Source organism: Heteronotia binoei, chromosome 4 (genome assembly GCF_032191835.1).
Source record: "Heteronotia binoei isolate CCM8104 ecotype False Entrance Well chromosome 4, APGP_CSIRO_Hbin_v1, whole genome shotgun sequence".
Classification (NCBI taxonomy): domain Eukaryota; kingdom Metazoa; phylum Chordata; class Lepidosauria; order Squamata; family Gekkonidae; genus Heteronotia; species Heteronotia binoei.
Window position 1 is genome coordinate 145583856 of NC_083226.1, and position 25778 is coordinate 145609633.

General features: G+C 42.1%; 1 protein-coding gene across 7 annotated transcripts in view; it reads left to right on the top strand.

Annotated features, from left to right (window-relative positions):
- The window catches only part of PDE4D (phosphodiesterase 4D), a 596108-nt gene that overhangs the window by 535154 nt on the left and 35176 nt on the right, over positions 1-25778 (top strand). The window contains exon 1 of one of the 7 annotated variants that reach the window (XM_060235958.1): positions 4292-4418. The exons of the other annotated variants lie outside the window; for them this stretch is intronic. Within the exon in view, the coding sequence (XP_060091941.1) occupies positions 4344-4418 (75 nt within the window). The 5' untranslated portion in view covers positions 4292-4343. Of the gene's footprint in view, positions 1-4291; positions 4419-25778 lie in introns of those variants that run through there. 7 annotated transcript variants of the gene reach the window in all.

Here is a 25778-nt window from a genome sequence, read left to right on the forward strand (position 1 = left end):
TTGTGTGTGTGCCATATGGAGCCCCAGTTGGTTGTGCTTTCTTGGTATGATGTGTGAAACAGCCATAAAAAGCAAACAACTTCAGGGTTGTCTTCATTTCAGTGCAACATCTTCAGTTTGTTTTCATATTTCCACCACCAAGATCTACTCTTTCTCTACATTTGCATGGTCTGGTCATTTTTCTTATGTTGTCTAAAGGTAATCTACCCTTTGGTGACTTTCCTTTCTGCAATATCGCATCTCTGCAGTTGACGGACAGGTTTTTTTGCTTTGATCATCCCCACCCCCACTCTCAGGATCATGCTTCTTTTCTAGAATGTGCAGTCTCAAGTCAAGTTTTGCTGGGCATCTTCCATCACCATCATCATCGTTATTATTTGACAGTATTATTATTTACTTCATTTATACCTTTAGAGCCAGTTTGGTGTAGTGGTTAAGTGTGCAGACTCTTATCTGGGAGAACCAGATTTGATTCCTCACTCCTCCACTTGCAGCTGCTGGAATGGCCTTGGGTCAGCAATAGCTCTCATAGGAATTATCCTTGAAATGGCAGCTGCTGTAAGAGCTCTCTCAGTCCCACCTACCTCACAGGGTGTCTGTTGTGGTGGTGGGGAGGTAAAGGAGATTGTGACTACTGAGATTCAGACTATAGGGTGGGATATAAATCCAATGGGGAGGGACGGTGGCTCAGTGGTAGAGCATCTGCTTGGGAAGCAGAAGGTCCCAGGTTCAATCCCTGGCATCTCCAAAAAGGGTCCAGGCAAATAGGCGTGAAAAACCTCAGCTTGAGACCCTGGAGAGCCGCTGCCAGTCTGAGTAGACAATACTGACTTTGATGGACCGAGGGTCTGATTCAGTATAAGGCAGCTTCATATGTTCATATGTTCATATGTTCAATATCTTACCTTTTCCCCCAACAGGGACCCAAAACAGCTTACATCATTTTCCTCTCCTACATTTTATCTTCATAACAACCCTGTGGATAGCTTAGGCCGAGAGGGTGTGACTTGCCCAAGGTCACCCTGTGAGCTTCTGTGGCAGAGTGGGGATTTGAACCTGGATTTCCCATATCCTAGTTCAGCACTCTTAACCATCATACCATGCTGACTCTAGCCAATGCAAGTAGAAATCCATATATTAAATATAATCTTTGGATGGCTATTAAATGGTCTATTCGGAAGCTAAGCAGGATGGACTCTCACTAGTACTTGAATGGGAGACCACCAAGAAAGTCAAGGGTTGCTACACAGAGGGAGGCAATGGCAAACCACTTCTGTTTGTTTCTTGCCTTCAAAAACCCCATGGGGGTGCCATAAATCAACTGCAACTTGATAGCAGTTTCCACCACATCTCCTTTGGGTATAGCTTTTGTGAATCAAAACTCAGTTCTTCATTTACTAGTAAGAACAAAGATCCATTAGTCTTCATATCTTCATCCCAAGATAATGCATGGGATGGAGAAAGTAGAGAAAGAAGTACTTTTCTCCCTTTCTCACAATACAAGAACTCGTGGGCATTCGATGAAATTGCTGAGCAGAAAGGTTAAAACGGATAAAAGGAAGTACTTCTTCACCCAAAGGGTGATTAACATGTGGAATTCACTGCCACAGGAGGTGGTGGCGGCCACAAGTATAGCCACCTTCAAGAAGGGTTTAGATAAATATATGGAGCACAGGTCCATCAGTGGCTATTAGCCACAGTGTATGTGTGTATATAAAATTTTTTGCCACTGTGTGACACAGAGTGTTGGACTTGATGGGCCGTTGGCCTGATCCAACATGGCTTCTCTTATGTTCTTATATCCAGTTCAGAAGGTGGGAGAGGTGTTAACAAGAAAGGCCAGTTCATTTCATTTCATTTTCATGTATTGGATTTATATCTCACCCTCCCTGCAAGTGGACTTAGTTGAAGTTATGTTAGATGCTTTTGGAGAATATTACATGGTTACTCCAAGAGCACCTAATTGATCATGTGCTCTTGCCCAGTGGAGCTGTATATATGAGGAAAAACTTTCCTTTGAGCAGCTGTTTCATTGGCATTGGAAGCAGGAACCTCTTCTACAAACATCAAAGACAAAGTGAGCGAAGAACTCACTTTTGGAAAGATGGAGGGGAGAAAGAGAAGCAAATCCCCCTTCTGCAAAGCAGAAGTAAGTTGGTGAAAGCAGAAACATCTTGGTTGGCCACTAAGACCCTCTGATTTTTTGGATGGGAAAGGTACTCTTTTCTGGAACTGGCTCTCTGATTTTTTGGATGGAAAAGGTACAGTGTACTCTTTTCTGGAACTGCATCTCTCCAGTTGGCTCTGGAGTTTATAATTTAAGAGGTGTGCATCTAGGAATACACAGGTACAAAAATTCTGCTTTAATCATGTGTTCATGTACAAATGCTAGAAACTGAGGCCACAGCCAGCACAGTATCTAGGCCACAGATTTCAGTCAGCTTAAGCACACAGAATTCTTTGTGGGGCTGTGCGTACCACCGTCTTTTTAAAGCAAGGTTACAAAGGTTCAGATATCCTGGTTACTGAGCTAAAATATTTTGTCCCTATATAATGACAAAAAGATTCTCTTTTTGTATACTAACAGATTGCATTTAGAAATCCTAATTTGCTTTAATATGTGTGCTTTCCTTGATGTCAACCTCAAATGTAATGCAGAGTAAACTAAAATAAGAACAGAAACCCTCTGTTGTTTAGGAGGGTAGCTGTGTTGGTCTGAAACAGTAGAACAGATTTTAAGTCCAATGGCACCTTTAAGACCAACAAAAGTTTATTCAAGGTATGAGCTTTCGCGTGCATGCACTGTCTGAGGAAGTGTGTGTGCACACATGAAAAGTCATACCTTGAATAATCTGTTGTTGGTCTTAAATGTGCCACCGGACACAAAATCTGTTTTTCTGTTGTCTAGTTAGCAGATTGGTTTGTATTCAGTCAGAAGGACCAATCAAACTCTTAATAAAAAAAATCAATGTGAGAAAAAAGGCTCGCTCTTTGAGTTGTGCTGCTCTAATAGTTCTTTTATCAGGGTGCTGACAGGTCTGTAGATGTCTGCTGATTCTGTAGTTGCTCAAGAATTGCAAGCATTGGGTATTCTTGTGGATTTCAACATGGTCAGTTATGCAATAGCCCCTGCTTCTGCTAAGGATTTACATAGTTGGAGCTGTCTGGAAACTGGAAAGGCCATTATTTGTGTTATCTCTAAATTTATAGTGAATGGGCCCAGATGTGCAAGCATGAGCTAAGCCTTGTCTCATCTGAGCAAGTGAGGTCATTTGGCAGGGTGACTTGACTAAGTGGATGTTGTGCTAGTTGGACTGTCGGAGTTGGCAGATGGGAGTCTGAAAGTAGTCATGTCTTCCTTCTGGGTTCTGTCTCCCTTGTCCCAAAGGGCAGCCTCCCTCCCCATTAAGCCTACAGGACAAACAAACAGACTAGCTTCTGCAGCCAGAGGAAAGGCAGTATATTTCTAAAGTGCAAAAGCGAGAGCCACTAGAGAATGAGCAATGATATTGTAAAGCGTACAGCAGTCCTGAGGGCCTAGGGACCTCGCTGCTGTCGTCAGCGCAGTCTTCCACAACAGCATTTCTCCATAAGCCAGGGCAGCATTGAATTCTTTGTCAATGTCTAGTGGTTGACTTTTGTCCTTTTTTCTTTTTTGCTTTTAATGCGCTTTTCCAGGATTTTATTTTTTCCATAATTTTCCTATATGTAAACTTTCCCCATCGGAAACGCCAGGCCAGATCAGGCTCAGTGATTTGTATGCTGCTTAACCGTTCCTGAAATTGCCGTTCTATGCAGAGTTGCAGAGAGCATGCTTAGATTCCTCAGCATCTCTGTCCTCTGCTGCATGCTGATCACCTTAGTGGCTGCCGCGGGCTCTCGTTACTGGCAAATGGCATGCTGTGCTGATGCAGGCACCATAATAGGAAGCACCTAGGCCTGTCATAAACAAACAGGTCTGAGGGAAAAAAGTGCAGGTCTGACGTATGGCGTGTCCATAGCAACAAGGAGAGATGAGGTTGCCATTTTGGAGTATATGCAGACTAGTATAGCTCTCTACAAGAAGCCAGAAAGTATCTGACAGGATTCAAAAAGCTCCCTCTGTGTGCACGTCAGATGCTTTGTGAGAGAGACGCTGTATGCAGGGGACAGCATTTTTTAAATACAAACTTTTGGGACATTGAAGTGGTTTATCGGAATTGATTTTCTTTTCCCTTGCAAGTGCAATAGAAAGTTTTGTCGGAGAATGATAGTGCACTTACTCCTAAGAAATATTTACCTGACTACTCAGAGTCTGTACCTTTGGATGCTTAGTTATTAAATCTGAGAGGATATAAATTTTTATGAGTAAGATGACTGTGAGTTCCTTACATTATGAAGTATGGCCAAAGTTTTGTGCTCCTGAATTTTGGATCCAGGTAAGATTTCATTTCATTTTTAATAAATGACCTGTTGTTTTCTTTACTCCCCCCCCCCCAGCAAAATCAGTGAATACCCCTTATCTGCAGCAGTTTTGATATGGTGTTGGAGGTTAGGATTTAAATGGCTGTTTATCTGAGCACTTTGAAAGCTCACTGGTATGAAGATGCTCTTGCAGCCTGTAAAACGATCCTGTCGGATGCAAGTGCTGGAAATTGGTGTGACTGGCTTTAGCAAATCCTTGTTGACAATATCTCATCTTTTCACTGAAATTACTGCATTGGAAAGTGTTCCAGGTCCAGAGAACTGGGAATGTTCAGGGAACTGTACCCAGAACTGAGTAATTTTGAGACAAGATGATGAAGAAACCTACGTAATATTTTCCCCCTTTCCCTCCTCCTCCCTTGTCTGCGTAATTGCAGCTGTTTCCAGATATTCCTATTTACCAGTCTTGCAAAAAAAGAGAAAAGAGTTAATACGAGAGATGGCATAAAAATAAAAATGTCGTGTATGCTGGCTGCTAGGTAGAATGGAACAAGGAAGCTGTCTCTAGCCCTATTTTGTTTGAACTTCTAGAGATTTTTTTTAATGGAAGAGGAAAGAAAGTGATGACTACAATGCTAATATTGAGTGAAGCAACTGTCTGTATGTGTATATACATCTTTGAGTGAGAGGGAAAATGTTATTGAATTGTCGAGTCCTGAACCATTTAATGGCTGCATGGAGAATTAAGCTACACGTCAATGGGATAGGCAAGAGTCGAATCTCTACTGTCACTCCCCAATGAACGGCTTTTGCTTTCTGCTCACCCCTGTTACTAGCTCTAATCTCTTCCATAAGAGTTGATTCTTTTCAATAAAGATAGGAAGGATTTTTTTTGTTTGCTTCTTTACTGTTTTGACAAAGCAGTGTTTTTCAGCAGTTCCCCCATTTTTTAATGTTGACTGAATAAATCCACCATTTGCATTTGTGGGTGTGTCATGTGCCTGTCAGAACATTTACAATTAAGAGTTGTCTGTTTTCCTCGCTCACTGTTCCACTGTTATTTAAGCACTTCTGAATGGCAGGGACTTTGGTGCACCTTGCTAGTGTGGAATCGATAGAATGTTCTCTTGTAGATATCCAGGAATCATACCACTTCACTGATAGTTTCAAGAGCAACTTCATGCCTCTGACATTTTTATTTAAATTGGAACCAAACCCGGAGGGCTCAGAAGAGTACTGCAAAAGCAGAATGGCCTGCAGCAAAGCAGGTGGGTTGAGATGGCGGCAAACTGGGTAAGAATGGAAATTCCCTTCTAGAGGAGAAATTGGGAGAAACGCCTGAGACTCCTGCCCTATACTGACTTTGGGACTCAGACATTGCTGCAGAGAAGAGATGCGCAAGAAAGGGGAATCATGATTCCAGGGGAGATAGGGAAGGATTGCTCTTGCCCCCTCTGGATGAAAATCCTTTTCTTGTGAGAATAATGCTTTTTTTTCCTTTTAGTACTGTGCTAATGTTAACTTAATCCAGTGAGATTCTCGGGAAATGGGATCTCTCCTTGCAGCCAGAGGTAACCATGCTGCAAGATAGCAGAGCAGATTTCATCAAATGTAGGAGGTGTGTGGTTGAGCACTTGGGCAGCCTTAAACATAGAGTTAAAAACAATCTAATTGGTGGGGAATTCAAAATGTCACAGATAGGTGGGGAAGGAACATGTGTGAATGTTATGTCATCTGGTAGCTTCCCATGGTACTATCACAAGGTCCATCTGCACACGAAAACACCCATGGTAGTTGCCTGCGTGATAGTGTGATTTGCAATTTTACAAGCCATCGGGAGTTAGCAGTTTGAGCTTTCTGTATTTGTCATCTTTGATGACACAACTGAGAGACAGCTGCACAGTCTCCATGCTTCCCAGGAAACCACAACATTTGGAAAAATCTTAAGTAGTTCTCCTTCCCCTGAGATTGAGGAAGGGGGGATCCCTTCCACCTTTCTTTGGTTGCCCATCCAGAAACGCACATCGAAGAAGGAAGCTGGCTTGGAGTAAAGGCCCAAACTATATTCCTCAAATTCAAGATGTTCAGGAGATGCCTGCATCAGGTTTGTTTTTCTCATTATTGTCACAATGCTCCAGCTGAGTGGATGGAAAAGGAAGAAACCCACTGGTCCCGACAAGATTGGTCCTCCAAATTTTGATCTGCTCTGGAAGCACTGAAGCGGTCCAAACAATGATCAATAGATCTAGGGAAGGAATGATATTTTGTGAGTGAAATACTTGTCCATTTTTGTGGTTTATATTCAGTTCAAGGTTGAGATTTTATTGCCCGCATCTGTCTATCTAAAGTTTTAGAGCTCTTACTAGCTGACATTCAATTATGCAGTGTTGTTTTTTGAAATCAATGCCCTATTTTATCTTATTTTTTTTTAAATCCATAGGATGCTAATACCTGTAGGAATAAATAAGACTGCTTGTATTTTTTCCCCTTTATGTATGTGTAGGTTGCTGTTGTCAATATTGTCCAGTATTGTTGTCAATATTATCCAGTCAATATTATACAGGAATTTGCTGTAGACAAAAAGGTCTGCTATTCGTTAAACAGTATTATATTTGCTTCATCAAAAATCTATTTGGTTCTGTCCCTATATCTTGAATTATGTAAAGTTCTTACACTGAAGGAACCTCTGCTTATGTTTGATTCCTCCTTCTGACTCATTTTAATATGACTCATTGTTTGGATTCAATTATGACTTGGTTCTTGCCAATGAGGACCCCTTTCTTAGTCATTAAAATGGGTTTGGATTGAGTGTTTGTCTGCTCTCTTTACATCTTTATCAAGCTGGTTTCAGTATCCTTGTGAGCTATGGCAAGCTTGACCAAAAATGTGAGGCAATTTCACCGATTGCCCCCACCACAACGCACTAAAAGCTGTGACTCACAGCCGTTGGAGACTATGAGGTTTTTCATTGAAAGGAGCCAAAGGAGGAAGTGGAACTAGTGCAGATCCTCCATGATTCGTCCATATATTTGGCAGAAAACAGGAATGAGGTTTGGGCCAGGAAGTTACCTCACAAAATGGGGCTGTTTTATTTTCCTCTGGCTCACAGTCTTAGGGCTTAACTGGCTTACACCCAGATGCATGTAGCTAAGCCACAGTGCTTTTAAAAAAGCAAATAGCTTGGGGAGAAGAGGGCAGTTTAGAAGAGAGAAAGGACACGGTTGCCTCTTATCATGAGGTTCCAAATTCAAGTTTCTGGGAAAAGCAGCTGGCAGGGGGAGTATGTTTGAAGTAGGGAAGTGGCCAAATCAGGCAGCAGCAACAACAAAACAGAACAAAACAAAAGAAAAAATGTGAGGCAATTGTCATTGTTATCCATATTTAACATTAGACTCCTAGTCTTCTCAGTAGAAAATGACGAACCATTCACAAGAAGTATCTCTTCCATTAAAACTTTGGATTTTTGCACCTTTACTAGGAGGACTGGACTCACTGAATGGTGGGATTTCTGAGTAGGTTGTTCAGGGTTGTACCACCTTTATACTTCTTGGTATTGTATTGCTAATTTACACAGTTTTAAAAAGAATACATAAATTAATTGTCATGCCTGACCTTCCAGAGTTTTAAGATTAACTTCAGTTTTATGTTTAAATCATTTTTCAGCACAGGAACATAGGACATCTATAGTTTTTTTATTTGAAGCTTGGTTTTCTAGGCCAGTTTTAATTATACTAGTGTTGAATTCAGTATACTTGAAGCACAGCACATTTAGTATTAAGAACAAAGAATATAATGGTACTTCAAAAACTTTTATGGACTAGATTCTTTCTGGGCACAATATTAATGAAGCATTATTCTCAGTTTGGAAATAAAAAAAGGTGTATGTAATAGGTCCATGTTACTTCTATGTCAAACTGTAAAATATACAAGATAAGTACAGTGACCATTCGCAGAAGTGACAGCACAACCTTTCTCACTTTGCTATGTTAAGTTCCCATCTGTGGAGATCCTAGTTAAGACCTAAATGAATGGAATCAATTTTGGTTGATAAATTTGAGTTCAGAAATTTCATTCTGGAGTCTTCCTTTGAAGTTTTTGTTGCTGCTGAAGAACAGCTAATTTCAGACTAGCAACCATGTTCCCTGGGGAACTATTTCCATGCTTTTTCTGAATGTTGCCATCTTAGAGGTTGGATTTATGATCATTCTTTTGTATAGAATGATCTTTGAAGGATGAGCTCCAGATGTATGGCTGATATTATCAGGTCTTGAAATTGCCCAGGGATGCTAATTTTTTTTCCATTAGGGAAATCTGCTTGTACTCCATCATATATGTGGAGCCCTCAATGGGGCAAATAGCAGCTCCCCAGGGCTATAAGTCAGGATGATTACTTGGATTGGTTTTAGCTATGAACTGTGGTGATATTCTGTCACTTTCTTTTCAGCCACTATACCATATTTCTTAGATAGACATAGATGCTTGTATGTTTCTTAGCTAACCCTCCCGCCCCACGTAGAACATTGTAAACATACAAATACACATGGGAAGTATAGTTATTAAATAACAATTTCTACCATCCCTGACCTGGATAGCCCAGTGAAATGATTATATGTCAGATCTTGGCAATTAAGCAGGTCAATATTTGGATGGGAAACCACCAAAGAACATCAGGGTTGCAATGCACTGGCAGGCAATAGCAAACACACTGGCAGCAAATAGCAAACACACCTTTGATTGTCTTTTGACTTGAAAACTGTATGGGATTGCCACAAACTGGCTGCAACTTGATGGCAATAATAATTGTTTTTCACCGTATTTGTCAGTACTGGTGGTTTTCATTTTGTGAAGCTTTGGGTTTGGGTTTGGGTTTTTTTTCTGATCTACCATATAGTTTCTCCCTCCCCCCATTTTTCATGAATGGTGCTAGTCTTTACCTAAGATCCAAGAGTACATTATGGCATACAGCATTACAGAGGGACGGTGGCTCAGTGGTAGAGCATCTGCTTGGGAAGCAGAAGGTCCCAGGTTCAATCCCCGGCATCTCCAACTAAAAAAGGGTCCAGGCAAGTAGGTGTGAAAAAACCTCAGCTTGAGAACCTGGAGAGCCGCTGCCAGTCTGAGTAGACAATACTGACTTTGATGGACCAAGGGTCTGATTCAGTATAAGACAGCTTCATATGTTCATATGAACATGCTGAAATGACATAATTCTTTTCAAGAGGCTAGCAAGAGGCTATATCCAACTTTTGTCCCCAGTGGAGACCCAGAGTGGTTTACAACATTCTCCACTGTTTTATCCTCACAAAACAACCCTGTGGGGTACATTGACTAAGAGTATGTGAATGGACTAAGGTCACCCAACAAGCTTTCATAGCAAAGCAGGGATTTAACCTGGGTATCCCAGATCCTGTCTAGCACTCTAACCAGCACATTGTGCTAGCTCTAATTAATATAAGCAGAGATCCATGGGTTAAATATAATTTTTGGGCAGCTCTTAAATGGCTCACTCCAATGAGTGTGAACTGTCATTGAGAAGAATTCCCATTGTATTCCAATAGAAAAGAAACAAATTCTTTCAGATCCTGCCCCCAGTCCCTGAAAGGGCCATCTCAATCACCTAGCCCAGTGGTGGCCAAACTGTGGTTTGTGAGCCACATATGGCTGTTTCACACATATTATGTGGCTCTCGAATCTCCCCGAACCCTGTTGGCTGGCTCAGAAAAGGCATTTGTCTCTTTAACTCACTTCTCCAAGCCAAGCTAGCCGGCTTGGTTTAAAGTTAAAGTTGTTTTATTTCTACTTCTACTTCCCCCATCTATTTGCTTTCTTTCTTTCTTCCATCCTTCCTGTCTTGCGGCTCGCAAACATTTGGTGTTTACTCTGTGTGATTCTTACGTTAATAAAGTTTGGCCACCCCTGACCTAGCCCTCTTATATAGTCTTTTGGCTGCTTGTATTAGTCATGGACATGAGTTCCCAAAGTAGCCCTGCATGTCAGAACCCAGGTAATTGTCATCACGGGAGGCCTGTGGCAGTAGTGTTCAGGTCTGCCCAGAATGGATGAACAACTGTATAAGCACTGGGGGTTCTGGGTTCCTTTCCTTCCTACATCACCAGCTTTCTGGCATAAAGACTTGATTTTTTAGCATAGGGAGTGAATTGCACGAACCACATATTGGTAACAAGAAAGAAATGTATATCAAATCCTTTTTAGTTTTACTTTGTGCCTTAAATCTTTAAACCTGGTTTTACTAGTAAACCCAGAAAATTTATTCTGGGGGCAAGTAGAAATTGAGCTTTTGTTTTCTTTTCCTATTTCATATAAAAAAGAAAGAAGTTGCACCTGCACCTAAGTCACTCTGTGTGGAATTGTAGATGGATCACCAGGCTGAGAAAGCTATATTGCAAGACTTTAAATGTTTATATTAAGTAAATATTTAACAGATGGACTTAAAAGAGCGAATCAAATATATATATTCAACACATAAAACAGAACGAATCTTTTTGGCCAACTGAACATTAAATTTCTTCTTTGTAGGAACAGTAATACCATCCTGTTACCCTTTTCGGAAAGAGAGATGATAGCCACGCTTTAATAGCAACTGGAGCTTGAATCAACAAGTCTATGTGAAACAGCTTGCAATGTGCCTTTGAAATCCTGATATCTAGTCAGGGTGATTTATAGGCTCTTGCACTGGCATGTACATGTTGGGGCCCTACTCAGTTTGTTTGTTTTGGTGTTAGCTGCGTTACCTAGCACTCCATGAAGTGGTGGCTAAAAAAAAAAGTGACACACAAAGAATTCAGCTGGGATACTCCTTTAAAAGTAGGGGGGTGAGCAGGGTAGGTGAATGGAAATCCTGCAGATAAATTGCAAGCTTGGTTTTAAATTCCCCTCCATAAAGAAACATTTGGTGTTGGGGGTGGAAAAAATTACAGTTTTGTGTTTCACTATTTAATTTATGGCACATTATAATCATAGGCCTTCCTCAGATCTCATGTTAGCATTCCTATTCAGAAGACCCCAAGTTATTTCATAGAATTCATTCTTGTATCATTCTAACTATTACTGCCAAAAGGCTGTTGGTTTGGGCTTGCTTCTTCATGTGGTTATCCCAGGGAAGAGCAGCACACCCATTTCCCGTTTAAAGGGAGCTTCCATAGGACTTGTGGGTCTCCCAAGAACTTCCCCTTTAAAACGAAAGCATCCTTTGACCTGGCCTAAACATGGAACTGCAGATGGTCTGCTCACAGATGGTATAGTTCTGCCTTTGAAATAGCAGAGTTCAGCCTCCACCCCACCTTTCAATCTTTAAAGGGCCCCACATTTCCTAGCCAAGGCATGATGGTGTTGCTTTAGATCATAGTTAAGCTGGGGTGGGGAAAGGGGGGGGGAGTTGGCAGGCCACAGTGGCGTGCAGCTCAACTTGGCATATTAGTGAAAGGTGGAGTGGAATGGTGACAGCAGGAAACGACACAGGGACAGGGCGTGTGGATTTTGTTCCACCTGTTTCTGCAGCACATGCTGCTGCAGCAGCAGTGTGATTTCATGCCCTGTGTGGAAGTAGCCTTTTTGCTGCGCAGTTGGTTATAAAGGGCCTAATCCAGTCAGAGGTCCTCTGAGCTTATTGAAATGATTGGAGGCTACATCTCTCTCTCTCTCTCTCTCTCTCTCTCTCTCTCGGCTTGACTTCGCGAACGAAGATTTAAGAAGGGTGCAGTAGTCCACATCTGCTGCAGGCTCGCTGGTGGCTGACAAGACCAATGCGGGACAGGCAGATCCGGCCACAGTGGCTGCAGGGAAAAGTCTGATTTGGGGTTGGTGCTGTAGCAGTGCGATTCTTCCTCAATCTGCTTTTGTTCTCAAGACCAGCTATGCGTGCGTTCTCAAAGGAAGAGACAGCCTGGTGGATGGTGTGCCTCCATGCTTTGCGATCTGAGGCTAGGTCAGACCACTGGTGATGGTTGATGCGACAGGTGCCAAGGGATTTCTTCAAGGAGTCCTTGTACCTCTTCTTTGGTGCCCCTCTATTTCGATGGCCGGTGGAAAGTTCGCCATACAGAGCAATCTTGGGAAGGCGGTGGTTTTCCATCCTAGAAATATGCCCTGCCCAGCGCAGCTGCGTCTTCAACAGCAGTGCTTCGATGCTTGTAACCTCCGCCCTCTTGAGGACTTCAGTGTTGGTCACAAAGTCACTCCAGTGGATGTTGAGGATGGTGCGAAGGCAGCGCTGATGAAAGCGCTCAAGGAGTCGCAGGTGATGACGGTATAAAACCCACGATTCGGAGCTGTAGATGAGGGTTGTCATCACAACCGCTTTGTAAACATTGATCTTTGTGCCTTTTTTCAGATGCTTGTTGCTCCATACTCTTTTGTGTAGTCGGCCAAATGCACGATTTGCCTTTGCCAGCCTGTTGTCAATCTCCTTGTCAATCTTGGCATCTGAGGAGATGATGCACCCCAGGTAGCTGAACTGCTGGACTGTCTTCAGAACTGATTCACCCACATCGATGCAGGGAGGGTGATAATCTTCCTGGGGTGCAGGCTGGTGGAGAACTTCTGTCTTCTTCAGACTAACTTCTAGGCCGAATAGCTTGGCAGCCTCTGCAAAGCAGGACGTCATATGCTGCAGAGCTTATACCAAGTGGGAGACGAGTGCAGCATCATCAGCAAATAGTAGCTCTCGGATGAGTTTTTCCATTGTCTTGGAGTGAGCCTTTAGTCGCCTCAGGTTGAACAGGCTGCCATCAGTGCGATAGCGGATGTAGACACCATCGTCATCATCTAGATCTACTGCGGCTCTTTGAAGCATCATGCTAAAGAAGATCATAAAGAGAGTTGGCGCGAGAACGCAGCCTTGCTTTACACCTGTGCCTATTGGGAAGGGCTCCGAGAGGTCGTTGCAGTGTCTGACTTGGCCTCGCTGGTCTTCATGTAGCTGGATGATCATGCTGAGGAACCTTGGGGGACATCCTAAACGTTCCAAGATTTGCCACAGGCCTTTCCTGCTTACGGTATCGAAAGCTTTGGTAAGGTCGACAAAAGTCACATACAGAGCCTTGTTCTGTTCCCTGCATTTCTCTTGGAGCTGCCTGAGAACAAATACCATGTCAGTGGTGCTCCTGTTAGCTCTGAAGCCGCACTGGCTCTCTGGGAGGAATTCTTCTGCAATGGTGGGCACCAGTCTGCTCAGGAGTATTCTGGCAAGGATTTTGCCTGCGATGGAGAGCAGGGTTATCCCCCGGTAGTTGGAGCAGTCTGACTTTTCTCCTTTGTTCTTGTGTAGAGTGATGATTGCATCGCGAAAGTCCTGTGGTAGTTTGCCTTGTTCCCAGCAGGTGACAAGTACTTTGTGAAGTGTGCTATGTAGTACTGTGCCCCCATGCTTCCAGATCTCTGGTGGGATTCCATCAACTCCCGCTGCCTTGCCACTTTTCAGTTGCTTGATGTTTTTAACAGTCTCTTCTAGAGTGGGGATCTCATCCAACTCTGTTTTCACTGGTTGAAGTGGGGTGAGGTGGATTGCTGAATCTTGAACTACGCGGTTGGCACTGAAGAGAACCTGAAAATACTCTGATCACCGGTTCAGTATGGATGCCTTGTCTGTGAGGAGCACTTGGCTGTCTGCAAGGGACTCTGAGCCTGATATGATGGGCCATATACTGCCTTCAGGGCTTCATAGAACCCTCTTAAATCACCAGTGTCTGCACACAGCTGGGTTCTCTCTGCAAGCTTGGTCCACCACTCGTTCTGAATGTCTCGAAGCTTGCGCTGGAGGTTGCTACATGCAGCACGAAAGATTGCTTTTTATGATTTATATCCCACCCTTCCCAGCGAGTGGCTCAGGGCGGCTCTCAAAGTCCCCAGTGCCCTGTCTGCCAATGTGGAGAAGACATTTGTCTCTTTAAATCACTTTTCCAAACCAGTTGGCAACTTAGAGAATTAATTTGAAGTTAAAATTCCTTCCTTCCTTCCTTCCTTCCTTCCTTCCTTCCTTCCTTCCTTCCTTCCTTCCTTCCTTCCTTCCTTCCTTCCTTCCTTCCTTCCTTCCTTCCTTCCTTCCTTCCTTCCTTCCTTCCTTCCTTCCTTCCTTCCTTCCTTCCTTCCTTCCTTCCTTCCTTCCTCCCTCCCTCCCTCCCTCCCTCCCTCCCTCCCTCCCTCCCTGCAGCTCTCAAACATCTGATGTTCATGTCTTGTGACTCTCAAACATCTTATATTTATTCTATGTGACTCTTATGTTAAGCAAGTTTGGCCACCCCTACTCTAACCTACCTCTTAGGGTTGATGTGAGTATTAAATAGAAGAAAGGGAAAAGACATAAACTGCTTTGGATCTTCATTAGGGAGAAAAGTAGGGTATAAATAAATATCTTATTTAGTTTTTGCCATATTTTTTCCAAGTCCTAGACACAAAATGCACAGGTCACAGGATTGGGACAGCAAGTGAATTATTCTGGAAGGAGCTTAATGTATAAAGGGAAGTTATCTAAACTTCTGCTTGGTTGTGTGAGCCTTTCTGAACTTGCTGCTTATGGATTTGGCTCAAGGACTTCATAGTTCTCTTGTTCCCAGTTCAGGAGCTTTCCCAAATTTGGATATTTTGCAAATTAGTCCAGCAACTGCACAATTCTGGGAGCCTGAAATAGCCATTTGTAGTTTACTGCACTATCTCTTGTATGCCAGGAGTTCACTGGGAAAAACAAAACAATTATATTTGCATAATTTCTCTTTCTTCCCTTTGATGAAAAATTCTTCTTATTAAAAATGCAAATTTGCAAAAATTTGGCTTATGCTTAGTTATCAGCCCATTGTGTTGCAGCCATCATTTTTCATTGCCATTTACCACAGTCTTGCAGTTGCTGGAAAAGTATCTTTAGCAAAGCTAAATTCTCAAACATACGCTGGGATCTATACCCTTTTCTAATACTTTGTTTACTTCTCTTTCCTTCCTGTCTCACCTTTTTCTCACCTCTGTTCCTTTCTCAGCAGAAATAAAACATGTCCCACCCTTCTTATTTGTACCCAACTGGGAGGGGGGGGGGGTTATGGTTCTGAATCTCTCCATCTTTTGAATAATTGAACATTTGTCATAAATATTGAGATATGTTTGTTTAATTTCTTCAAATCTTGTTTCTACAAAAATTAAATCTCTATGTATGGGAAGCATAATTTATCAGCTTCTCCCCTGCCTGAGTCCTCTAATTTCCACTTGTAAACGCCAAATTCTTAACCAGAGGCTTGCCTGCAATAAGTTTTATTTTGGGTGTTGTTGTTTTTCATGAGAATCATTTGCATCTTCTTTTCATATAGACTGATCCCATACATAATGATGGAAAGAGCCATCAAGTCACAGGCAATTTATGGCAACCTTATAGGGCTTTCAAGGCAAGAGATGAACAGAGATGGTTTACGATTGCCTGCTTCTGTGTTGCACAGCTGAGAAAGAATCAGGCAAAGACGTATTAGTGGGAATAGTTTTTGCTTTGGCATATAACTAACCAATGGAATTCACTGCTTCAGCAAGGTACTGAAAGATATTTTAATACAACCGGTGTGAGCAAGCCAAGAAAAAAGCCATAGAACAAGGCAGGACTATAACTATAGTAATTGTCCTCTGAATTTAAAAATGGCATATCAGTGCATGTAGATAGATCCAGGTGGGCAGCTGTGTTGGTCTGAAGCAACAGAACAAAGTAGGAGTCCAGTAACACCTTTAAGACCAACAAAGTTTTATTCAGTAGAACAAAGCAGGAGCCAATGGAATGAGGAATGGCCATTGAATTCTATAACTTTGTACTACTTCGAATTCTTAACCACTGCCCACCAGCTATATGTAGCTCTGCTCACTGTACCTTATTCCATTGTCTGAAGAAGTATGCATGCATACAAAAGTTTACATTCAGAACAAAACTTTGTTGGTTTTAAAGGTGCTACTGGACTCCTACCTTGTTATATCAGTGCATATTTTTTGGTGTTTGGCTTTTGCTTTGATACTCTTATTGCACAATGAGCTGTTATAGTTCTGTAAGTGTGGTTTTAAAACCTTGAGAAATCTAATCCAGATTAAGCAATACGTGTCAAGAAAAAATATAGTGAAGCTGTTTTAATGTAGATTGAAACCAAAATAGCATTTTATTTATTTAAAAATTTAAACTCTATCTTTTCAAAGTTACGAATGGCAGCTCCTAATATCAGTGAAAACAGTTTATAAATGGTATGCTCTGTGGTATATATTTCATTACACAAAGTTGTGGTTGCTTTATTAGTTGGACCAGATTTCTTGAACATATCCCTGAAAGTCAAGGTAACTGAATTCAGACTACTTAGTTTTCCATTCTTACTGAGAATTAATGCTCCATTGATAAAGGCAACTAAAAATGGTTGCCTGAAAGATGGGTTTTAGCCACAGACAATTTTGTTTGGTTTGAGGGTATTAAAATTATGAGCCTTCATTTTGAGAGCTATGTTCTAATCCTTGTGAATGCAGAGAAAATATTGCAGACATTTCTGCAATGTATACTATTAGAGATCATCTTGAAAGAAGAAATGGAGGGGTGTGTATATATTCGTAGAGGGAGCTGTGTCAGTTTTTAAAGAAACTTTTAGATTTGGTAGAACAACAGCTCCTAGCTAATTTAGATATTAGGAATGTGAGTGCTGCAGTCTACCAAAAAAGAAAATCTCATTGACTGCACATGCTTAAATCTTTTCCACTGAAATTTAGCATGGCTGGATCCTGGCAGTATCTGAGATTCTACTTTTTGGTGAATCACACTGCACACAGAATTAGGTAATTTTCTTACTGCTCAGAGCCGGGTGAATAAAGACTTCCAGTTTCTACTCCTAATGGAATTGCTGGTTGTTAGTTTGAACATGTTTCTTCTGTTTAGAAGAGTGTGTTTTCCCTGTCTTTTAAATGTTGGCTAAAGAACTGCACTTTGGTATTTACTTTGCAACTCCTCCCTGCCTTTACCTTTGGAGTAATATTATTGTTTGTCAGTATGCATATTTTATAAATTGCCTTTGAGCCTGCTGGTGTTCTTCCTTCAAGGTCTAGTGTCACTGATTCTACCTATGCTTCTTCATCTGTTTCTATTCACATGTTTCTCCATACAGTTTCAGGACAAATGCCATCAGCTAGTCAGTCTCTTGACCCAAAATGCACTCACCCAAGGAAGTTGCTGCTCCGTTTCTAGTTTCCTGTGTTTTTGACTTGCTGACCTTATCCTGTCTTTCAGCTTTGCTTATGTTCATTTTACTTCCTCTGATAAAAGTATGATTGCATGGGCTTGTCTTGCTTTCTTGACTTTGTTTTGCCCGGCAGTATCCTTCCCTAGCAGAAGTGACGCATCCATTCATTGATAAAGGTAACATAGGTAAAATAGCAAACAGCTCTAGCTCTGAAAGAGAGTGGATTTTAATGTCTTTCCTTCTGGGAGAAAATAAGTATCTTTTCCTATTTCATATATATATAATGGCTTGACTCCACTGGGAGAGTTGTATGGATGGAAGAGATTGACAGTGTCTGGGATAACTGAGGCAGAGAGCCAGTTTAACCTCTATTCCTCAAGTGCACCCATTGATTTATTATTAATTTTACATAAAACACATTCCCCAGGCATCCCAGGACCCAAGGCTTGGTAACAACAGTTTAAAAGCAATTTGACAAAACAGCATTATATTAAAACAAGACATTAAAAGCAAAACTAAAAACAACTGAAGAAGTGTGCATGCACACGAAAGCTCTGTTGATCTTAAAGGTGTCACTAGACTCAAACCTTGTTCCAATGCGCAGGCTGCTCAAAACACTCTCTGGAATAGCTCCTGTTTGCAGCCTTATTGGAAATCCAGGAAGGTAGGACACCTTCCCTGCCCCAAACCAAAAAGCTGTTCAGAGGCATGGGACAGCCACTGAAAAGCTTAAGGCCACACCATAGTATTAACATGCCTTAGACAAAGGAGGTACTGATAACAGACCTTGCTGGGAAGATCAGAGTTGCCACATGTGAACATGCAAGGAGAGGTTGTCCTCCAACTGTGTGAGGGCCCTAGGTCATCTAGGGCTTTAAAGATGGGCACCAATACCTTGAACTTGACCTGGAAACTAGTTGGCAGTCATTAAAGGGACCTCAGAGTAGGAATGACATGGTCCCGTCAGCTATCATCAGATAATTTTACTTAGTTAATTTATAACCTGCCCTTTTCTCGAATGGCAACCCAAAGCAGCTTTCATAGTTCTCATATCCTCCATTTTATCCTCACAGCATCCTGTGAGGTAGGTTAGGCTGAGTGTGTGAGACTGGCCCAGGGGTGGCCAAACTTGCTTAATGTAAGAGCCACATAGAATAAATGTCAAATGTTTGAGAGCCACAAAACATGAAGTCAGATGTTTGAGAGCCACAAGACACAAACATCAGACGTTTGAAAGCTGCAAGGGAGGGAGGGGGAGGGGTGGCAGGAGGAGGGAGAGAGAGAGGTGGAAAGAAAGCAACTTTAAATGCATTCTCCAAGCTGCCAACTGGATTGACTTGGAGAAGTGATTTAAACAGAGGCAGCTTACAGGGCGGTGGTGGCTTCAAGAGAGACACAATATGTGTGGAAGAGCCACATATGGCTCCCGAGCCACAGTTTGGCCACCTCTGGACTGGCCCAAAGTTACCCAGCAAGCTTTCATGGCAGTTCAGACCTGAGTCTCCTCATCTTAGTCTGACTCTAATCACTGTACCTCACTGATTCTCAGATAACAGACAACAGCAGTATTTCGTAGCAGCTGTGGCTTGGTGATCATCTTTGAAAGGCAGTCCCTTCTACAGTGTTTTACAGTAATGTAGCCTCAAGGTTACTGAAGCATGATTCAGCGTGGCGAGGCACCTGCAAACAGGAAGGCAGCTTCCTAACTAGATGTAGCTCCGGGAAAAGCATGTTTTGCTGTCATGGAACCTGTTTTTCCTACAGGAGATCAGGATTCCACAAGACTGTTATCAGTGTTTATCCAAATAATAGGCCTTTTCCACATGTTAAAAGCAAGACCTAGAGAGTATCTGTCTTTCTCAGGATGAAGCAGAGTTTTGATCTGGCCATGATATGAGTACCTCCAGTTTTTGTTTTGGTTTTTTTAACATTGCAGAGTATTTTAAGTTTCAGATTCTCTGCGCATTCACATAACCAGCCATTGAACGATAGTCCACATTATGCCAACACAATTTTGATACTGCAGAGGGCTAGTGCTACCCACACAATTTATAAGAACAAAAATGAGTATTAAGATTACAAACTTCCATTTAGTCAGCAAGCCACTGCATTTCTTCCATGCTCTTAGAGGAATGCTGAGCTCACTGGAGACTCAGTAGAACAAACAAAGTTTGAATTCAGTGGCATCTTTAAGACCAAGAAAGTTTTATTCAAGGTATAAACTTTCATGTACAAGCACACTTCTTCTAAAAGGTGCCACTGAATTCCAGCTTTGTTCCGCTGCTTCAGGCCAACACAGCTACCTACCTGGATCAACAGAACAAAGTTAGAGTTGCAGTGGCACCTTAAGACCAGCAGCTTCTCTATGAGTTTGAAATAGTACCTTCCATTTCTATGTATCTGAGGAAGTATAAGTGCGCACAGAAGCTCATACACTTGAATAAAACTTTGTTGTTCTTGAAGGTGGACTTTAACTTTGTTCTATTACTATAGACCAACACCCCTGCCCACCTAGAGACTCAGTGTTTTTATTGCAGCTGATAGCACCCAAATGAACTGAACTCGCCAGCAAGTTCTTTCCTGGATGCTGACCATATTTATGCTTAAGTTTATTACTGGGAAATTCAAAGGTAGCAAACTTTAAAAAGGTAAAGGTAGCCCCTGTGCAAGCACCAGTCATTTCCGACTCTGGGGTGACGTTTTCACCGCAGAGTGTTTTTTTTTTTTATGGGGTGGTTTGTCATTGCCTTCACCAGTCATCTACACTTCCTGCTCCCCCCCCCCCCCCAGCAAACTGCATATTCATTTTACCGACCTTGGAAGGATGGAAGGCTGAGTCAACCTGTGTTAACCTGAACCCAGCTTCCATCAGGATCGAACTCAGTTCTTGAGCAGGGCTGCAGCTTACCACTCTGTGCCACGGGGCTTTGAATTGGGAATAGAATACCCTGGGTAACAGAATAAACTTCCAGCTCTAATCACTGCTTGGGGTGTTTTTACTTGCGACCATAAATTCAGGGTTTTGTCATAATTTTCTTTAAAGTTTCTACCATTCCCATTCAATGGCTGTCTCCTTTTTGAGAGCCTCATTGGAAAGAAATAGCTTGGTAATCATTCACATACTGTATAGACTTTGTTCTATAGCAGAAGGCAGACAGAACTAATGCTGTGAGGTGTGGCCCTCTTGTGGCGTCATTTGAGTTTGTTTCTTCTAGTGTCATTTTGAAAACTGTTCACCACATTTCACAATGTTCTTGTGTCCAGTGCATTGGAAGTACTTTTGAGCAAATATGCTAAATCCATGTAAGGAAAGGAAGTTGAATCCAATGTTGTTGTTGTTCAGTCGCACAGTTGAGTCCGACTCTTTGCGACCCCATGGACAAAGTCATGCCAGGCCCTTCTGTCTTCCACCATCCTTCGAAGTCTGCTCAAATTTGTGTTTGTTACATTAGTAATGCTGTCCAGCCATCTCATCTTTTGCCGTCCCCTTCTTCTTTTGCCTTCTGTCTTTCCCAGCATCAGGAACTTCTCCAGTGAGTGCTCCCTTCTCCTTTGGTGGCCAAAGTATTTGAGCTTCAGCATCTGGCCTTCCAGGGAACAGTCAGGGTTGATTTCCCTTAGGACTGACTGATTTGATCTTCTTGCTGTTCAAGGGACACTCAAGATCCAGTGTAGGAAAGTATAAAGGAAAGTTTTGATATGTGCAGATTATCAGGAATGTAAAATAAATATATAAGTAAAACCTGCTGCACCCAAGAATTACATTTTAACTACAAAGCCTTTCAGGCAATCTCTTGTGTGGCTTCTGTAACATGAACATGTGCTGGCTTCAAAGAACAGCCAGTACAGTCTTGTGTTTTGAGCTATTATGATTTTTGTCACTAGAGGGCGGTAAGTGCAAATGGAATGGAATAGAACATACCGCAATTCTAAGTCCCTGTCCATAAAAATAATAGGCATCATGTAAATCACTGTGATGGTGAATTCTGTTTGTCTCTCTCCCTTCACTGAAAGGCCCCAATCCTTCAGTGTTTTTAAACACAAATGCAAGATGTTCCCAAGCAGCGCCTTTGAATTTTTCTACCCTTGGGAAGCAGTTTTGGTAACAAGTAGTCTTCTGAATGCCCTTTTGCAAAGGGTTTTAAGGGTGGGTAGGTTCCAGCATGTACAGTCACTTTGTTCAGTGTGCTAGCCCACCTTGTGGGCATCGCTGTAATAGTGCATTGGGAGTACATCCCTACATGCCTTTGCAAAAGTTTGTTTCAGGAGAAGGTCTGCTAAAGCTGGGCCACTGGTTTTTCTGCAAAGCTTATTTAACAGTAGTGTTCCTGTTATTGAGGAATCCCTACAAAGTTTTCAAGAACCCCCAGAGTTCCCTGCAGACATCGCTTGAAAACCACATGATTGAAAAAGTCCGTGAAACTAAGGCAGCTAGCAGTTCTTCACTTTTATTTATTATTTTGCCTCTGCATCGTGATGGTAGTGCGAGTTGCTGGTGAGTTCTGCTGTTGTTGAGTTCAGTGTGAAAAACTGTGCTTTTTCTTGCCTTTAATTCTGAAATCTTTGGGATAGCCTTAGTTGTGAGGTAGTAAAAAGACCAGCTGTTCCAACAGCAATCTTTTTAATTTACTCCTTAATTAGCAGTCACATGCAAAGGTCACTCATGATTAAATTAAAAACACTGTTTATTTTAATTAAACATTTTTGTCAGTTCTCCCTATGCCTGTGATATTTCTGCATCTCTGTATCCCAGTTCATTTAACATACAAGGCAGTATACATTGTACAGGGTAGAGACCTGACACTTTGTTTACATATATTGGTTTGTCTTCCATGGTCATTGTAAAGATTACTGGTAAATATGTTTAGTGCTTTGAGCAACTGGGAAAAGCACTCTATGCTTTAGACATTATTAAGATTGCTTCGTTCACAAAGTCTAGTTTATTTATTTAAAATGTTTATTTGCCACCTTTCCACCCAAATAAGGTCTCCAGAGTGGTGGACATCGAAGATTTAAACATGCTGACACACAAAGACATTAAAACACCATGTAAAATATGAGTGTGCATAAAGTAATTAAACAGTTCAATAAAACTTATAAGCACACAAAATAAACATAACAGCAGCCAGAGAGGAGGGCCAGTAACAGTGAGGGAACACCAAGCAAGCAAACAAACAAACATGGTCTTCATGCTCTAGTAGAGAAGACTATGATAAGAAGAAGATGATGATATTGGATTTATATCCCGCCCTATACTCCGAAGAGTCTCAGAGCGGCTCACAATCTCCTTTACCTTCCTCCCCCACAACAGACACCCTGTGAGGTGGGTGGGGCTGGAGAGGGCTCTCACAGCAGCTGCCCTTTCAAGGACAACCTCTGCCAGAGCTATGGCTGACCCAAGGCCATTCCAGCAGGTGCAAGTGGAGGAGTGGGGAATCAAACCTGGTTCTCCCAAATAAGAGTCCGCACACTTCACCAGTACACCAAACTGGCTCTGATAGAGGGAGCCAGATAAATCTCCCTGGGGAGAGAGTTCCAAAGCTTTGGCACTATTGACCAAGAAGGAGCTTTTTTGGGTTGCCACCCACCTAGCCTGTGATGACAGGGTCACTTGAAACAGGGCCTCTGAAGATGACCAGAGTGATCAGATAGGTTCATATGTGAGTAGGCAGTCCTTACAGTTGAAACCGGTACTTGTGTGATTGACTCGTCTGCAGTCAGTCTCCAGAACACATTATGGTCTGATTTTAAAAAGTGTTTGAACCGTGGAATTTTGGAATTCAATAAATGATATAAGGCTTCATAACTAGACTTACATACATGCATAATTTGATACCATAAGAGTGCTGCATATCTGCCAATCCATCCACCAAGATAATAAACACACTGTGCAAGTCACATTCACATTAAAATTTACCAGGGGGCATTTCGTAGAAAAAGAGATACCGGAGCTCATTAGCACAACTCTTTTGCATATGCCACATACCCCTGACATCACTGGAAGGTGAACTAAATTATATCACATCAGCATCTACCTTAAAATGCTTCTTGAATTATTATTGTCATAATAAAACCTTACTTCTATCATACATTTTAAATTACTTTCTCCTATGTGGCCACAGTGGCATGATGAAGATTTCCATCTGTCTGCTTTATATGTTTTGGTCATTTTCCCATTTTTTTTGTGGGGAAAAACGTTAGAAAGTTTGTCAGATCCTAGAGTTCAGCAAAATTCCCACATATGCTTTAAACAATGGAGCCCAGAAACAAGGGTTTTTTTGGGGGGGAGGGGGTTAGGAAAGAAAAGAGCACAATAAAATTTAGAGGTTCCAGAGTTCTGCTCCTGTGAGCTCCTGCCCAAAATGAGACCTGAAGTTTACATTCTGGAGCAGTCTTTGGGACCTTTAGTGCAGGGGTGTCGAACTCATTTGTTACGAGGGCCAGACCTGACATAAATGAGACCTTGTCAGGCTGGGCCATGTGTGTACCTATTTTAAGATTAGGTAGCAGAGATACAAATTTTATAAAGAGCAAACACAAACACAAATATATATTTTTTAAAAAACTTAAAAACGTTAGCACTCATTGGTCTTAAAGATGCTTTCTTTGTATTTCTCCCATGGGATCCAGGGAACTGGGCAAAGGGAGCTCTGGCTCTTTCCTTCCTTCCCCAGGGGACTGGGTGGGGGGCGCCTCAGCCAATAGAAGGAAGAGAGGCTTTGCTCAGTAGCTCTACTGTGGAATTGAGAGAGCCTGTCAAAGCAAGCTATTCCTCCCCCCTTCTTCCGCAAGGGAGGAGCCTCAGCCAATGGAGAAAACAGGTTTTGCTCTGTAGCTCCTGTGCGACTAAGCAAGCCTTGCAAAGCAAGCTGTTATGCAGAAGGAAGCAAGATATAGGGAGAAAGAAGCCAATGACAGCCAGTTGCTTGGGGGCCTGATAGGAGCCCCCTGGGGGTCTGATTCGGCCCATGAACTGCGTGTTTGACACCCCTGATTTAGTGGTTCTGTACAGAGAGTTGAGCTGGTATAGCTGCATGGTCTACTGGCACCCTAATGTATAATCAGTGTAGGTTGTTACTGTATAAATGGAATCTTGGGATTATTTGCTGTGGCTTCCCTAATAGTACCTCCCCTCCTCTCCCTGCTGTCAGCTTTAGTACAGCGTGTTCCTGCACTGGACAAATACTGCCTTCAGGAAGCAGTTTAATGCCAGGAAAACACTTCTGGGGTAAAAGGTTAAGCCTCAGTCTGAATATGGGGTATGTGCGTACAGTGATATTTAGCAATGGAAATATTCAGGTGATCCATTCATAGATCTCCCAGTATCTCATCTACTTTGACCTTTAATGTACTGGGTCGTGAGTAGGCATAAAAAAGATACAAATGTCAGAGCATCTCGCAAAAAAAGGCTTTGTAGGAGGCTTGTGGCATGGAACATATTGGCAGCTCGGTAATAAAAAATGCTCAGCAACTGCTGAACCTACCGTATTCACCATGTTCATGCCTGCATTAGAGTCTGCTGCAAATTAAGAGAGCTATGAGTCACTCCATGTACAGTTTCTAGGTTGCCTGGGGAAGATTTCTAATCTGCAGTGGCAATGGTGGAAACTGCCGATGTCGCAGCTGACTTAAGGCAAGAGACAAATAGAGGGAGTTTGCCATTGCCTGCCTTTGCGGAGCAACTCCCATCCAAGTACTAATCAGGGCCAACCTTGTTTAGCTTCCAAAATCTGACAAGATCAAGGTAGCCTGAACTGTCCAGGTCAGAGCCAGAAACCCTACCTAATATTTAAGAAGTTGTAAACTTTTTGGAATCTCCAAAACATAACATCATTTCATAGTCCTAGTGAATTAATCTGATTTTTTTTTTAAAAAAGCAGGGCAATTTTCAAATTAAATAATCTCTTGCTGTCCTGATAAAGTTAATGCTTTAAAAATAATTGACAATATTAGACCAATCAGTTGCCCAAATGAAATTGAATCATAGAGAGAAGACATGTGGGAGTTAGCCCAAGTAAACATATAGAAGGGATTGTGCGGATTACTTCTGCTGCTGTCAGTTTCTGCTCCCCATTTTTAATGCATACATAAGACTGGTCCTCCACAGAGGAGGGAGGTCATCATTCACATGTAGACAGCTGCTGTAAAGAAAAGCTCAGATTAGGGTGATTTTTGCCTTCCTTT